Genomic DNA, 14,274 nt, shown 5'->3' on the forward strand with positions numbered 1-14,274 from the left:
AGACAAATAAATGTCCGACAATTATATTTGAAACAAATTAATTCTCTTTTGAAAAAGAAACAGGTCTTGCTCAGATTCGAACTAAGGACCTTTGCCGTCCCAAGCATATTCGTTACTACCAGCCTAAATTGACCGGGAACGCAGAGATTTGAATACATTATGAATCAAGATACATGTGATTCTGTTAATTACGTTGTTAACTCGAAAAAAGTCTATATTCCAGACTGATAACGCTTGCGATTAGCAAGCGTAATATTTACTGGACTTTAAATTTAAGAACATTTGGCTGTGAAGAAGGGTTCAAATGAAGTCCGAGTGAATCCACGAAAGCAACACTTTCGCGCGAGTGGATTTTTGTGGTTAGATGAGTAAAAAATTTTCAAGAATGCTTCCGTCCATGGTGTTGATCTAAGCGACCACATTTTTTGCAAGGTTTTAGAAACTAAGTGAAACTGTCAGTCAAAACAAATTATCAAAAAAAAAAACTAAGAGATAGCTGCGCAAAAGGTACACAAATGAAGTTAGAGAATTCAAGGTTATTTTGCAACTTGGTCTTGTGAGATGGTTCTAAATGCACAAGTGTATTTTTGGCAGACTTTTGTATTATAGCTCTAATGGAAATCACCAGTTCTAAATATTTGAATGACAAAACGACTGTTTTCTAATATAAACTGTTCTATTTTCTAGTTTATTTTTAAAAATCTACAAGTAGTTCTAATAATCAGTAAAATAATTAATTTAATGCATTAAAACTGAGAGAAGTTTCAGAGCAGCTATTGTTCAGAAGATAAATTTTTCAGCTCTTTTTCTTGCATGACAACAGATTTCTGTAATATATTTCTTTTATTTCATTCACGTGATTGCGCTAAAACACTACGTGCATTTTAACTATCGGCTCTTTCGCATTATAAACCCCAGCCAAGTAACAAAAAAATATATAGCCCGGGAAAAAAGTAATTTACGTACTTTTGGGGTCTATAAATGTTGGAGATCTTTAATGGGAAATAGCCAAAGTATCACTGAATAAAAAAACTAAACGCAACATTCTTAAATAAAAAAAACTCGAAATGAAAACAACAAAATCATCACGAATAGTAAAAGAATCTTCACTACGTTCAACGACTGTTAAACATAGCAACGAAGCTATCTTTCTGCATTTATGAAATGCATCAAAAAGAGCTGAAATACTTATGAACAATTTCTGCAATGCTTTGATTTACAAAAGTTATTTAAAAGTTGTGAAATTGAATCCACTTGAAGTTACATGAGGACCCGCGGCGTTACTCGGAGAGTCCGCCAAGGCATCGCCAGTCATGAGCGGCGGTTCAGAGCTGCATATTGAGCTCTCGTTTCCATTGATATCCACTCCTGATAACTCAGAAGTTCTCCTTCGAAAACTATAATCTGACATTCTGAAATCTATAACGTTTTTGAAACCTGCATCATTTGAATTTTTACTTGTGTGTCCGTATTTTCGGCCAAAAACGTCATACTTTCTTTTTGGTCCGGCAGTTTTGAATAAATCGTCTGTTGAAGTTTTTCGATACAGATTTTGTAACCTCGTCGATTTTAACACCGAATTGGCATCAACTGTTCTTCTGTAGCGAACGTTCTGATTGAAATTCCTGGTCATTATATACAGTGGCTGTTTATTATTGGCATCCATTGGGTCGGTTAGACCGATAGGTTGCAGTTTATTTAGGGCTGAAATCAGTGCAGCATGTAGCGAGTACTTTGTAGCAAGATATGGGTTTAGATACTCGTCAACGAAATGCGAAGCGAGTTCATTGTTAGCCAACTTTTTCTGATTGCTTGACCTCGAGAAAGAATTGAATTGCATCCTGTTGAACTCAGCATTTTCCGGGGTCAATGGAGTTAGTTGGCTGATAGAGCTGCTATCACTGCCAGGAGTCTAAAACATGAATAACCAGTATTAAGATTTTTTGAAAAATGTGATTCTTTCAGGCGTCATGAAAGATCCCAATGACATGAATTTTCAACCTATGCCAAGCCGTTCAGTTTTCAAAAATTTGACTCAATTTCCTCCTGTTCTCGCAAATTTTGAAATACTCAATTTGAATGGCAGTTATTATGAGAACTCTTGAACTACCCTCTTTTATGAATCATTCGTTAATTTGAATTTTACTCATTGATCCAAGAAAATCACGCATTAAATATGATATAGAGGCGAAAAAGAATTTCTCAATCAGCGATTCACAGGAAAGATCACCATAAACTGGTAAGGAATTCTGCAAAAAATTTTGACATAGCGAAGTGGGTGAGCAAACTCGAAATGAAGATTAGAAACGAAGAGTAGAAATGGCAAAAGTAAAAACAGTAGCAAATTTTTTCACCAAAGCAAAAATTATATATTTGAAAAAATATATACAAGCATTCAGTCTGATTCCAATCAATGTTTGGGTTCTAATGTAAACAATTGCGTAGAACGAGCAAGCAAACCACAGAGAATGATGAAAAATCCACCAGACAGATTTAAACAAAACATAGCCATTTCAAATTTCAAAGAAAATAATAGATGCCCTTAAAGCTCTTTGAATTTCTAGAAAAAATTATCTTGGGCTGTCGATCAATAACTAAATTTTTATTTCGCTGGGAAATGTGAAAATTAGATTTCACTTTCGAAACTAGAAACCGACTACGTTTTTCGCGACCTTTACACTTTTGCTGTCGAAAGTGGAGTTTACCTTCCTTTTAACAAAGAAAATGAACTGAACAAAAGTTTGAATCAAAAATCAAACCACGAAAAATCAAATTTGAACGCGAACAAATTTTAAGATTTTCCCCTCGAAAAGAAATATTCACCATCTATATAAGAATCCTCAATACAGACATCGACCCTTAAAAACAAAACACGAAACCAAAGACTAAATGACAATTCGCTAGAATGGATAGCGAAATTATTACATGTAAAATAAACACAGATTTAAAAAAAACACATGATGATCATTTTATTTTGTTTTGAGGTATCGAAATGCAGAACTAGAAATAAAACATTTGTCTTAATCAAAACAGTTAAGAAAAACTGAAGATGACAATTTAAAACGATCAGTTCTTCCCAGAAAGGAAAGACACATCAAAAGCAGGCATGCTGAAAACACTTCTGTGAAGTCACCCCCACATAATTCACTACCTCTTACAACTAGGAAAAAATTCTAGTTGCCCATTACAAAACACTTGCTTTCATAAGTATAAACATTGGCAACGAAATTAGTGGTATCAATACTTGAGTCAAAGCATTTTGTCGCATTTCATTGCGATATAGAAAAAATAGTTTGCTTGATGTAGAAATACAATTTAAGAAAAAAAACAAGTCATTTAACACGTAGACTATTTCACGTTTTTTTGTTCAAACACAAGAGTACAACGGATGATAATTTCCCATATGGTACAATTCCCAAATGGCATAAAAATGAAACGTATGCCATATGGCATAAATTTCAGTTTTTCATTATAATTCAAACTTTTTCTATCAATTTCTAATTCTAATGTTTTGTCGGTAACTTCCCAAATGGCCTAAACAGGAAACTTTTCCCAAATGGAATAAATTTCAAGTTTTCATTGCAATTCAAACGTTTTCTATCAATTTCTAATTCTAATGTTTAGTCGAGGAACAAACATGTGAAAAAAATTGGATTATTTGCTTCCGAACAAATGTTAAGCGACATTTTTGTCGGAAAAATTGACCACAAGAAGATTATTATTAACAACAAGCTTATGGATTTCGCTTTTGACAAACAAATTCCACAATTTTTTCAGGATAAAATTGCAATCAACATTTGAATTACTAGCTAGGCGAAATTTTTCACATTGTTTACGGCAAAATTTTTTGTAGATTTACTAATGCAACTGTTGCATGAAACTTATGCCATTTGGGAAATTTTTCATTTTAATGCTATTTGGGAAATATGTCATTTGAGACTTAATCCAATGAATCATTGAACACTGCTTTTAACAACTGTTTTAAAGATGCACATGAACTTAACAAAAATAGCCAACAGACACTTGCAAAGAAATTTCAATTCCCTAATTTTGGAGAAAAAAAACATGAGGTTGAAGCTCTTTAAATTACAAGAAGCTTCGATGATTTTAACTTTTTTAAAGTATTAACCCCTGAGAAAAAGGATTTTTTAATCAGCTGGGTAACCATAAATTCAAAAATCACTTTCGTTATTCAAGCCGTAATTAGCCTTCTTTTTAGCAAAGGATTTCGACTTGAGCAAAACAAAATTAATAGCAAACTATTTTCAATATATTTGTAAAGAAAAAAGCATGTGACCGAAAGTAGGGTGCCCTGTGACCATGCAAACATTTCGACCACTGAAATAAGGTAGTTATTCAAAACCAAATAAACTCGGATTTTCATTCTTATCCATATCAAACTATGTTCTCTAACTGAAGATCTCGAATAGAAGAAAATTTAGTCCAGGTTTTCTTGACAGGGAATATTTTTGGTACAGAATCTGACTCCTGACTGAGACCGATAGTGCTTTGATGGAAATCACACTAGGCAAACTGCGAGTATTCTTTGAGACAATTGATTTTGAGCGAAAAAACACTAAGCTTAAGTTACTTTTACTGACATTTACTATTATTAAAAACTCCAAATAGCCAAAAAAAACTTTAATTTGACAGTTGAAACAATGTCAATAAATCAAGGACACCAAAAAACAATTGTGAACGATTTTAAACATTTCTCACTTAGTGGATCACGTTAAAGCTGATTCAATTACAAGAATATCTCATTAAACCCACTTTTGTAACGTAAAGTTATTCAATTGTGTCGCTCCATTTACATTTTAGTTACTATCCTATATTTGGAACGCTTCGGAATTCTTGGCTGACTCTAAGGAACGACATTTCCCTCGTCGGCCGGAGCCACAGGTCTTTTAGCGTTTCAAACATTCAGTTTAGGGGAAAATTTGAAAAAGCAGCATTGCAAGGTGAGCATGGCAATAAGAGGCGTTCGGGACTATTCTATTTATATAAGTTTTAACGTAGGGACTGAGACTTGATCTTAATTTGACTTGGTTGTGTTTGGTTGAGCTGGAAAAGTACAAGACTGCTTAGTGACTGATTTCATCTCTGGCTTTTGGAACTCAAGCGGTGTGAATGTGATGTAGAAGCTTTTACATATTCTGGTTTACAAATAGACTTAGTGGGTTAAAAACATTCACACTTTTGCTTCAAAACTTTTTCTTCAAAAATGTTGGAGCTCCTTTTTGTAAATGTCAAAATACTAAATAATTTTTGGGATGACGACTGGCTAGTGCTTTAAAATTTAGGGAGCTCATGGATACGTAATATGCATGAACGAATTCAGATGCGATCAGTTTATGGTGAGTTTTAAGAGTAAGTAAATTGAACTATGAAAATAGGAGGTAAATGAGAATCAGTCACTATCGGAAGAGCTGCATATTGCACTATATGTAGCTTACTCAAAGAAATAATGTTAGCAACATGGGCCCAGGCTATGCAAGCGTAGCCCAGAAACAAGTGTCATCACTTTGTTCAATGACACTTAAGCCACAACTTTCAGAGTCAAGTTACACAGAGGGAAAAAGACGAAAATTAAACGAAGACATATTTGAAACAAACTTAAAAACTGAACATAAATTACGATACACTTAAGAATTGCTTTCCATTTAAGAGATTTAAGATGGGCAACAGACAGGTGGGAAAAAGTAATAGAACAACAATACCGAAAAACAAAACACTTCTCAACTTTCGAAGAGCAAATATGACGTTAGTTGGTTTTTTTTGTGAAAAACTCGAATTGATTACGATTGGCACTTTTTCTTTTGGTTATCGAAAGAGAAAACTGGGGCAATATATATAATTTCTTTTTTTTCCTCTGAGAAGTCAGAACATGAGACCATTCACGTTTTTCGTCACCCTTACAATTTTGCTATGCGATAGTGGAGTTTGCCTTCCTTTTAACAAAGGAAATGAACTGGACTTAAAAAGAAATCAAAAGTCAAACCGCGAAAAACTAAATTTGATCCTGAACAAACGTGGAGACTTTTCCTGAAAAAACCACGACCTTTATAAAAGACTGAACTACGTTCATCGACTCTTTAAAGATCACGACTTATGTGAAAAAAAAATCATTAATTTTTACATACGATCGTCAGCTATTCAAAAATTCTGTACCAAAAAAATAGCTCAATCGCAGGAACCATCGGTAAAATTTTGTCTGATAATACTACAAAAAGTTCTTCGTACTCCCTTTTGGTGATTGATTTCAATGTTGAAATTTATTGAACCTTCTTTTTCAATGTCATTTCTGAGAGAAGCATTTGAGTGAAGCACGCCGTTGCTTTAGCTTTTGTCTTAGTCCCAATAACTTTTCAAACTTTTTACAGTTCACGCGGAGAAAAAATACCTATTCATTTCTCTTTCACACTTGCTACCGGCAATATCATTGCAACCAAATAACAAAATTTTGAGCCAAATTTTTTTTCGTGACTAAAGTCACATCTGAGAAGGTTAAGTGTTTCAGCTTAATTGTGTATAATATTCAGCAATATAAATGCAATGACTGGTTCTGTCCATTCTGAGCAGAAGTTACCCCCATGCTTGAAGTGAAAAGGCCTGAGACTCGATGCCGTGTTAGACCTACACTTTTTGCTGACCGGAATTTTGTTTTTGTGGATTTAGTTACTGCAGCACGGACTTTGCCTGACTTTTCAGCGGTTTTTAAAAATTTCAGGCGAAGAAACTTCACTTTTCGAACTTCATGAACACTTTATGATTGACTCTTTTTCAATTAAGCAAGCCCAATTTGAGAAAACTGAATCAATTGATTTTTTATTCTGCAGTGAAAACTAAAAACAAAAACCTTGTTTTGAAACTTAAAGTCGTTGAGTTCCAATTTTCTGAACGGGGAATATCAGCGTCTTTCCAAAGAATGGAAGAGTTACCGGATTTGAGCTGCGTTAACGAGCTCCTAGTTGGGTGAGGGACAGTTTTTCAGTCGAGGAAATAACAATGGATGCAGCGAATGAACTTTGCAAATGAGCTCGTCATTGAATACATTGGTTACGTGAATCGTAAAGATTATTATTGTGGCTTTGGTCAGTGTTGGTTAAAATCACTGCTCTCGGACTGAATGCAAACTACTTTCTGTGCCCACACACTGAATTCAAACTACTTTCTGTGCAACAGCATCATCCACTTTCCACCCATTTTTTTGAAATTATCCTTTTACTTCCAAATAGTTCCTGAGAGCAGTGATTTTAACCCTTTTAATGACAACACTGACCGAAACAATTTTTTTAAAAAATTGAAAGCCAGTTTCAAAAATAATCTTTACGATACATACTCGAAACCAAAGTATTCAATGACGCGCTCATTCGCAGTTCTCTCGCTGCATCCATCGATATTTCCGCGATAGACCAATCCAATTGACTAACCTTACTAAGCTGTTCACTCCTTACCAGGAGGCGACAAAACAACCCGAAAATCAAAAACACCAAAAAAAAACAAGTTTAAATCTGAAAAAATATTTATCTTCAAAAAAGTTAGTTCAAACTTGAAGCATCACTGAGATAATTTAAATTAAATATCTTTTTTTTATCTGAATTGCGGCCTAAAAAAATTTTCATTGTACCATTTTGACACAGAGGCGAAGCAAAGCTTCGCCCCTTTTGTGATAGAATACAAATATAGCAACATAAATTTGTGGGCATTAAAGGAATGAAATAACTATCAAAAAAAATATCTACCATAATTTACATGTTTGTCACAATTTGCTACGAATTAAGTTCAAGTGTCAAGTAGGATAATTTTCCTAGTAGGATAATTCATGTCAAGTAGGGCAATTTGATGTTATAGAAGCATCGCCACAAAATTGTACGACGCATGCACAAAGTCCACAATACTATAGCGGACACCTTTTGAGCCGAAAAAAAATATTTCGATTCAAACAAAACTTCGAAGTCTCCTGCCTCGAAAACACACACACTTAAGAAAATTAAACGATCATGCGACGACGCAATATGAGGCCATAAAGCCGATATCAAAAAATCCGAAACAATTGAAGCCTACTAGTAAGAAAAAGAGGAAAAATAAAACTTCAACAAACAGTAATTGGTAAATTTACCACCAAGATTATACAACTTACGAAATTTTTGTTTATTTCAAAGGCAAAAACACTCAAAATATGTCTGTTGATTGAGGAATGTACAGATTTGAAAATCAACTTAAATTGGAGATTCTGTCAACAAATTCATCTATGGAAGATGTAAAAATCTTGTACCCGGTTGCAATACACTTGCTTATTGCAAGGGTAATTATCTTTGAATTGTTTTCGGTACCTGAGGAGTTAGTGATGCAGATCGTTTGTTAACTTCTGTTTTGACAGCCTCAAATAAATCGACGCTCGTAATAGAGACCGAACTTGTGAAATTCGGAATGTCATCTGCAACAAATACTTTGAAACTTGTAGCTGATGAGTGGCAGCTAGAAAACCTGTTTGCATTGCGCTGTGGTGAGAATACGAAATGAGACAATGATTTCACGTGACCTTTTCTACGCACTTCGTCGTGGAAGCTCTGACAACTTATGAGCCCTAAGCAAACCCCATTAACTGCAATGACAATAGTCTTCGGAGGAACGTCTTTAGGATCTTGGTCGATAATTGCACAGCCATTCACGGAAGTTATTATAACTCCAGCCGAAATGTAACAGCCGCGCTCCGAAGAAGAATTCTGATTGCAAGGCTGAAACACTTACATTGTCAGTTTTACTCTTTGATTCAAGAATGGTTTTTAAAACTTAAAATATGTAGAAGCATAAAAAGTCAGCAATAAATTTATTTCACCATGCCAAACCTCAGTCAACTCCCGAAATGGATCAAAATTTTCGAGTTGCTAGTCTTTGAATCAAAAAGAAAATATATAAAACAGAGGCGAAGATGAGCTTCGCATCACTTGCAATACAAAACAAGGAAAGCCGCTAGGTCGGAAAAAACCAAAATGTCGAAAAAACTAGATCTATCAAAATGATAAAGGCTAGCTTTGAAATAAAAACATGCCAAGACAACAGAATGTGAAATTTGCATCGGAGTGGTGAACTCCGGTGTGAAAATTTACGAAAATGTAACAAAGCCCAAAAATTTCTTAGCAGAAACCATTTAAGCCGAAAAAAAATAAACAAAACTTAAGACTTATAAAAAAATTCATAAGGCCCACTCACCCTTAAACATAAAGCCATTAGGCCAATTTTCTTCAGGCCGAAACCTATCAAGCGGAAAAATAGGAAAAGAAAAAAAACCAAGCAGAAAAAAACTCTGCGATGAGAAACTATAAAATCTATTAAAATTTTTAGCATTTTGTGCGATCCAGAAGGGAGCATAAAAATTGCTTCATTGAACCTACTGAAAAATGGGTCACTAAGCCGATAATTTATAAACCGTAAAAATTTCTTAAACAAACTGAACTGGCATTTCAACAAACTGCTGTTTCGATAAATCTATGATATCAGATTTGGCAGGATAGTTAGCGAGAAAAGCTCAAAAAACGTCCAACTAATCAACAATTTGACATTTCCGAGAATTATAGCTTCTTGTGTGAAAAATAGGGCGCAGCCACTAATGATGAAGGAAGTCGCTCAGCCTGTAATTTCGATTGAACCCAGTATCTCAGATTTGGGAGGGTAGTTCAAGAAATGTCAAACTTTTGAAAAAAAAAAAACAGTCAAAAAATGAAAAAAAAAAAAACTGTGAATTTTTCTAGGGTCATAACCCTTAACGTTTAAAAAAATTGGGAGACGTCGTAGGAGAAAATGAGCTTTGTGGGTAGTAATGGAAGCAAATTGAATTGAACCCAAAATCTCGCACATGGCAGGGTAGTTCTCGGGATATTCAAAAAACTTTAAAAACGGTGAAAATCAAACATTTGACTATTCCGAGGGCCATATCTTTGGCTAAAAACTTTGGGCCTAGCCACTAATGCAGTGAGCTTTTCGAAACCGTTTTATTCATTGAAACCAAAAACTCAGATTTGAGAAAGGTATTTTTCGAGAAAACGAAAAAAATCAAAAATATGGGTCACATATTCCCCCACAGACTTTTTCGAAGTCTGTAGACAGATAGGACAAGAAAACGATACTCTAGGGCAAACAGGGAAGTAGGCGGTATACAAGCACACAGGGAAGTAGGCGGTCTTTGAATTGATATCCCTTTTTGAAAATCAGTAGAAGTTTCTGAGAAAAACTTCAAATGTTTGCAATGAATTTGAAAACAATTTTCCATAATAAAAAAAGAATAAATTTCAACAAACCGATTGGTTAACATCCAACGGACATGAAAAAGGCAGAGGAGAGTGTTCAAGTTGTAATTCTCTTGAAATGACCCGAAATTAGGTCACTAAGCCAATAAAAATAGGCCAAAACAATTTGGGACGATGAATTTTTTAAGCAAAAAAAAACGAAAATGTACGAAGTCAAAGTTAGTAAAACAACAAACAGCCAAAAAAATCAAGACACTAAAAGCAACTAATGTAACTTGCAAACAGCAAAAAAATACTACGATGTGGCAACTAAGCCGACAAACATAACAAGCTAACAATTTTTTTTGAAACGGAATATTTCCCTTTTGAGAAAAAACAGGTCATGAGAGATTCGAACCTAAGACCTTCGCCGTCCCAGTAGCATTCTTTACCTCCAAACCATGAGTACCGGAGACGAAAAGCACATTAAATGTAGTGAAAATGAACCTTAATTTACCATTTCCAAACTTTGACCATTCTATGAACAAAGTTATTTGCGGGAAAAAAGTCTAGGACCCGATTGCAATACCCTTGCTTATCGGAAGGGTAATTTGGACTAAAAGAAAAAACATTACCTGCTGCTGCTATCAATTGTATTGAATTAATACAATTGCCGTCAAAATTTTAATGCAACATTTTTGTAAAACGATACCTGATTGTTTCCTGAACATTTCTATCAGCTGGCAAAACTGAATACTATTGCTACTATATTCATTGCGACGTAGAATTTACATGAAAAATGGTTTCTTTTGCTTTGATGATTGCAGCTTCGAAAGGGTTGTTTGTGCCGTGTTCATCCTGCCTAAGGGCATCAAAATCGCCAACATTTTCCATTCTATTCCATAATTCTGACGTAAACTCCAAGAGCAGCTGGTTGAAAATGTCATTTCCTTCGCCAGATCGACAATCATATTCCATGTGCAACAAAATTAGGAACTCAAGCTTTTGTCCATCCTTTCGACTCCGAATCAACCTTTTCTCTTTAAAAATGGTCTTTCTTTCGGGAAAATCGGGTAATCCAATCACGGTGTTCGATTTAGAACCAGGATTGCTGGCTGAACATTTGGCTTCTGATTGATACGCCAAGCAACCGTCATTCATTGCCCAACAATATATCTGGCCTCATATATCTGAAAAACTGAAATCAGTCGAAACAATTTAGTTAACTTTTACGATAGACCAAAACTTGGCATAAAAAAATCGAAACACATATCGTGGGCTACCAAAATTTCAAATTTTTTTAAATGCGATTGATATATAAATAATAGCCTAAACAAAAAATAGATTCGGTCTAAAGAAGCTCCATTCATTTTTCTCATAACCAATAAATCGAAACGCTCGTAACCAATAAATCGAAATAAATCATAACCAATAAATCGAAAAAAAACGGTGAAAAATTCTAGATTCAAGAGTTCCTATATATACACAAATACTTTGCCTAAATCTTGCAATGAAACAACTTGCACACCCTACAAGAACAATTGGCTATAAGCATCAACAAGAAATACTTATTTAAATTAAATTGGAAATTCAGATCGAGTTTTATTATTTTTTCAAGGCTTTAATTTGGTTTTATTGTGTTGAACAGATTGTAAATTAAAATTATCTGCTTCTTATTGTTTGAACAATCAAATTGTTAAAAGAGCGTTTAAAGGTTTTCGAAAGAGATTGTTTGACCAGTAGAAAAAATTCATCAATATTTTACTGAACATCTACACTAGTGGACAAAATTAAAAGCAAATTTACGTTTTAACTCTCAAATATCCCTTTTTAGGTCTATATTGGACAAAGTTTATTGGGAATTCCACCAAAACTTTTAGATCGACATATTGCAAATAATCTTTTTTTTTCTTTTTTTTAAGTAAGGTAATCAGAAGGTCAAAAGTATCATAGTAACCGAGGTTACAGTCATGTCATGAGTCCCTTCATCGTGTATTCCAGTCAAAATCCTTGGAATTTTTTAGATATGGAAGTGATAATGATAAAAGAAGATGACAAGTGTTTAGGTCCTTTTCAATTAAAATCGATACGGGTTACGTTTCTTCAATAAGAACACGCAACTCGACACGAGATAATATAATATACAAATGTTACAAGTAAAAAATTTCGTCGAAAGTTATTTTGTCATTTATTGTTCCGAGTACGCAAGCGGCGTTCGCAATCTGTATTGCCAGGGATATTCTCTGTTTTAAAAAGGTGCCTGTTTTAAAATTCTATCCATACAGGCAATTACATACAAAACTTGAAATAATCAGATGGTCTCAATTCAAATGTAAAACATCGCATTCGCGTACAAAAATTGTTTCCTAGCTTTTTTTCAGAAAAAAAACGTATGTCTAGTTAAAGCAACAACAAAAATTGATCAAAATTAATGACCTTGGCATGGTCCATAGACATCTGTGTCCCTAATTTTTGTGTCCTCGACAAAATTTCTCTGGTTCTTTTCTTTCAAATTTTTACTGTTGATGAGACGTGGCCACCAAGTGCTAAATCCCATGAGCGGACAAAACTATCAATGCAATTTCAAGGCGGAGATTTTTGCGACGCAAATGTTTGTAGCTTTTCGTCTGGATATTTTGCAGTTGTTCTGATAATGTTGTTCTGACATACAGGGCGGATCTAGGATTTTCTCGAGGGGGGCGGATTTCGAAAAGTTTCGACAAGGCCAGTTTGAAATCGAGAGAAAGATCGAGGACGAGAACTTGAGCGATAGACTGCAAAAAAGGACCTATCTGACAGAGGAGCGGAAAAGATGAATTCTAAATTTAATTGAATTGTGATAGAATACAAATGATAGAATAAAGCCATTAGGCCCCTTTTGTGATAGAATACAAATATAGCAACATAAATTTGTGGGCATTAAAGGAATGAAATAACTATCAAAAAAAATATCTACCATAATTTACATGTTTGTCACAATTTGCTACGAATTAAGTTCAAGTGTCAAGTAGGATAATTTTCCTAGTAGGATAATTCATGTCAAGTAGGGTAATTTGATGTTATAGAAGCATCGCCACAAAATTGTACGACGCATGCACAAAGTCCACAATACTATAGCGGACACCTTTTGAGCCGAAAAAAAATATTTCGATTCAAACAAAACTTCGAAGTCTCCTGCCTCGAAAACACACACACTTAAGAAAATTAAACGATCATGCGACGACGCAATATGAGGCCATAAAGCCGATATCAAAAAATCCGAAACAATTGAAGCCTACTAGTAAGAAAAAGAGGAAAAATAAAACTTCAACAAACAGTAATTGGTAAATTTACCACCAAGATTATACAACTTACGAAATTTTTGTTTATTTCAAAGGCAAAAACACTCAAAATATGTCTGTTGATTGAGGAATGTACAGATTTGAAAATCAACTTAAATTGGAGATTCTGTCAACAAATTCATCTATGGAAGATGTAAAAATCTTGTACCCGGTTGCAATACACTTGCTTATTGCAAGGGTAATTATCTTTGAATTGTTTTCGGTACCTGAGGAGTTAGTGATGTAGATCGTTTGTTAACTTCTGTTTTGACAGCCTCAAATAAATCGACGCTCGTAATAGAGACCGAACTTGTGAAATTCGGAATGTCATCTGCAACAAATACTTTGAAACTTGTAGCTGATGAGTGGCAGCTAGAAAACCTGTTTGCATTGCGCTGTGGTGAGAATACGAAATGAGACAATGATTTCACGTGACCTTTTCTACGCACTTCGTCGTGGAAGCTCTGACAACTTATGAGCCCTAAGCAAACCCCATTAACTGCAATGACAATAGTCTTCGGAGGAACGTCTTTAGGATCTTGGTCGATAATTGCACAGCCATTCACGGAAGTTATTATAACTCCAGCCGAAATGTAACAGCCGCGCTCCGAAGAAGAATTCTGATTGCAAGGCTGAAACACTTATATTGTCAGTTTTACTCTTTGATTCAAGAATGGTTTTTAAAACTTAAAATATGTAGAAGCATAAAAAGTCAGCAATAAATT

General features: G+C 34.5%; 2 protein-coding genes across 2 annotated transcripts in view; both read right to left on the reverse strand.

Moving 5' to 3' along the window:
* Positions 1–14,274, reverse strand: part of LOC134848132 (terminal uridylyltransferase 4-like) — a 438,124-nt gene that overhangs the window by 394,233 nt on the left and 29,617 nt on the right. The window lies entirely within an intron of this gene.
* LOC134848001 (uncharacterized) lies at positions 1,093–11,423 on the reverse strand. Its single transcript, XM_063865330.1, has 3 exons — positions 11,022–11,423; positions 8,337–8,741; positions 1,093–1,912 (listed from the first exon to the last, which is right to left on the reverse strand). The coding sequence occupies exons 1-3, from the start codon at positions 11,388–11,390 to the stop codon at positions 1,226–1,228; spliced, it is 1,461 nt and encodes a 486-aa protein (XP_063721400.1). The 5' UTR covers positions 11,391–11,423; the 3' UTR covers positions 1,093–1,225.

Source organism: Symsagittifera roscoffensis, chromosome 6, assembly GCF_963678635.1.
Source record: "Symsagittifera roscoffensis chromosome 6, txSymRosc1.1, whole genome shotgun sequence".
Taxonomy (NCBI): Eukaryota; Metazoa; Xenacoelomorpha; order Acoela; family Convolutidae; genus Symsagittifera; species Symsagittifera roscoffensis.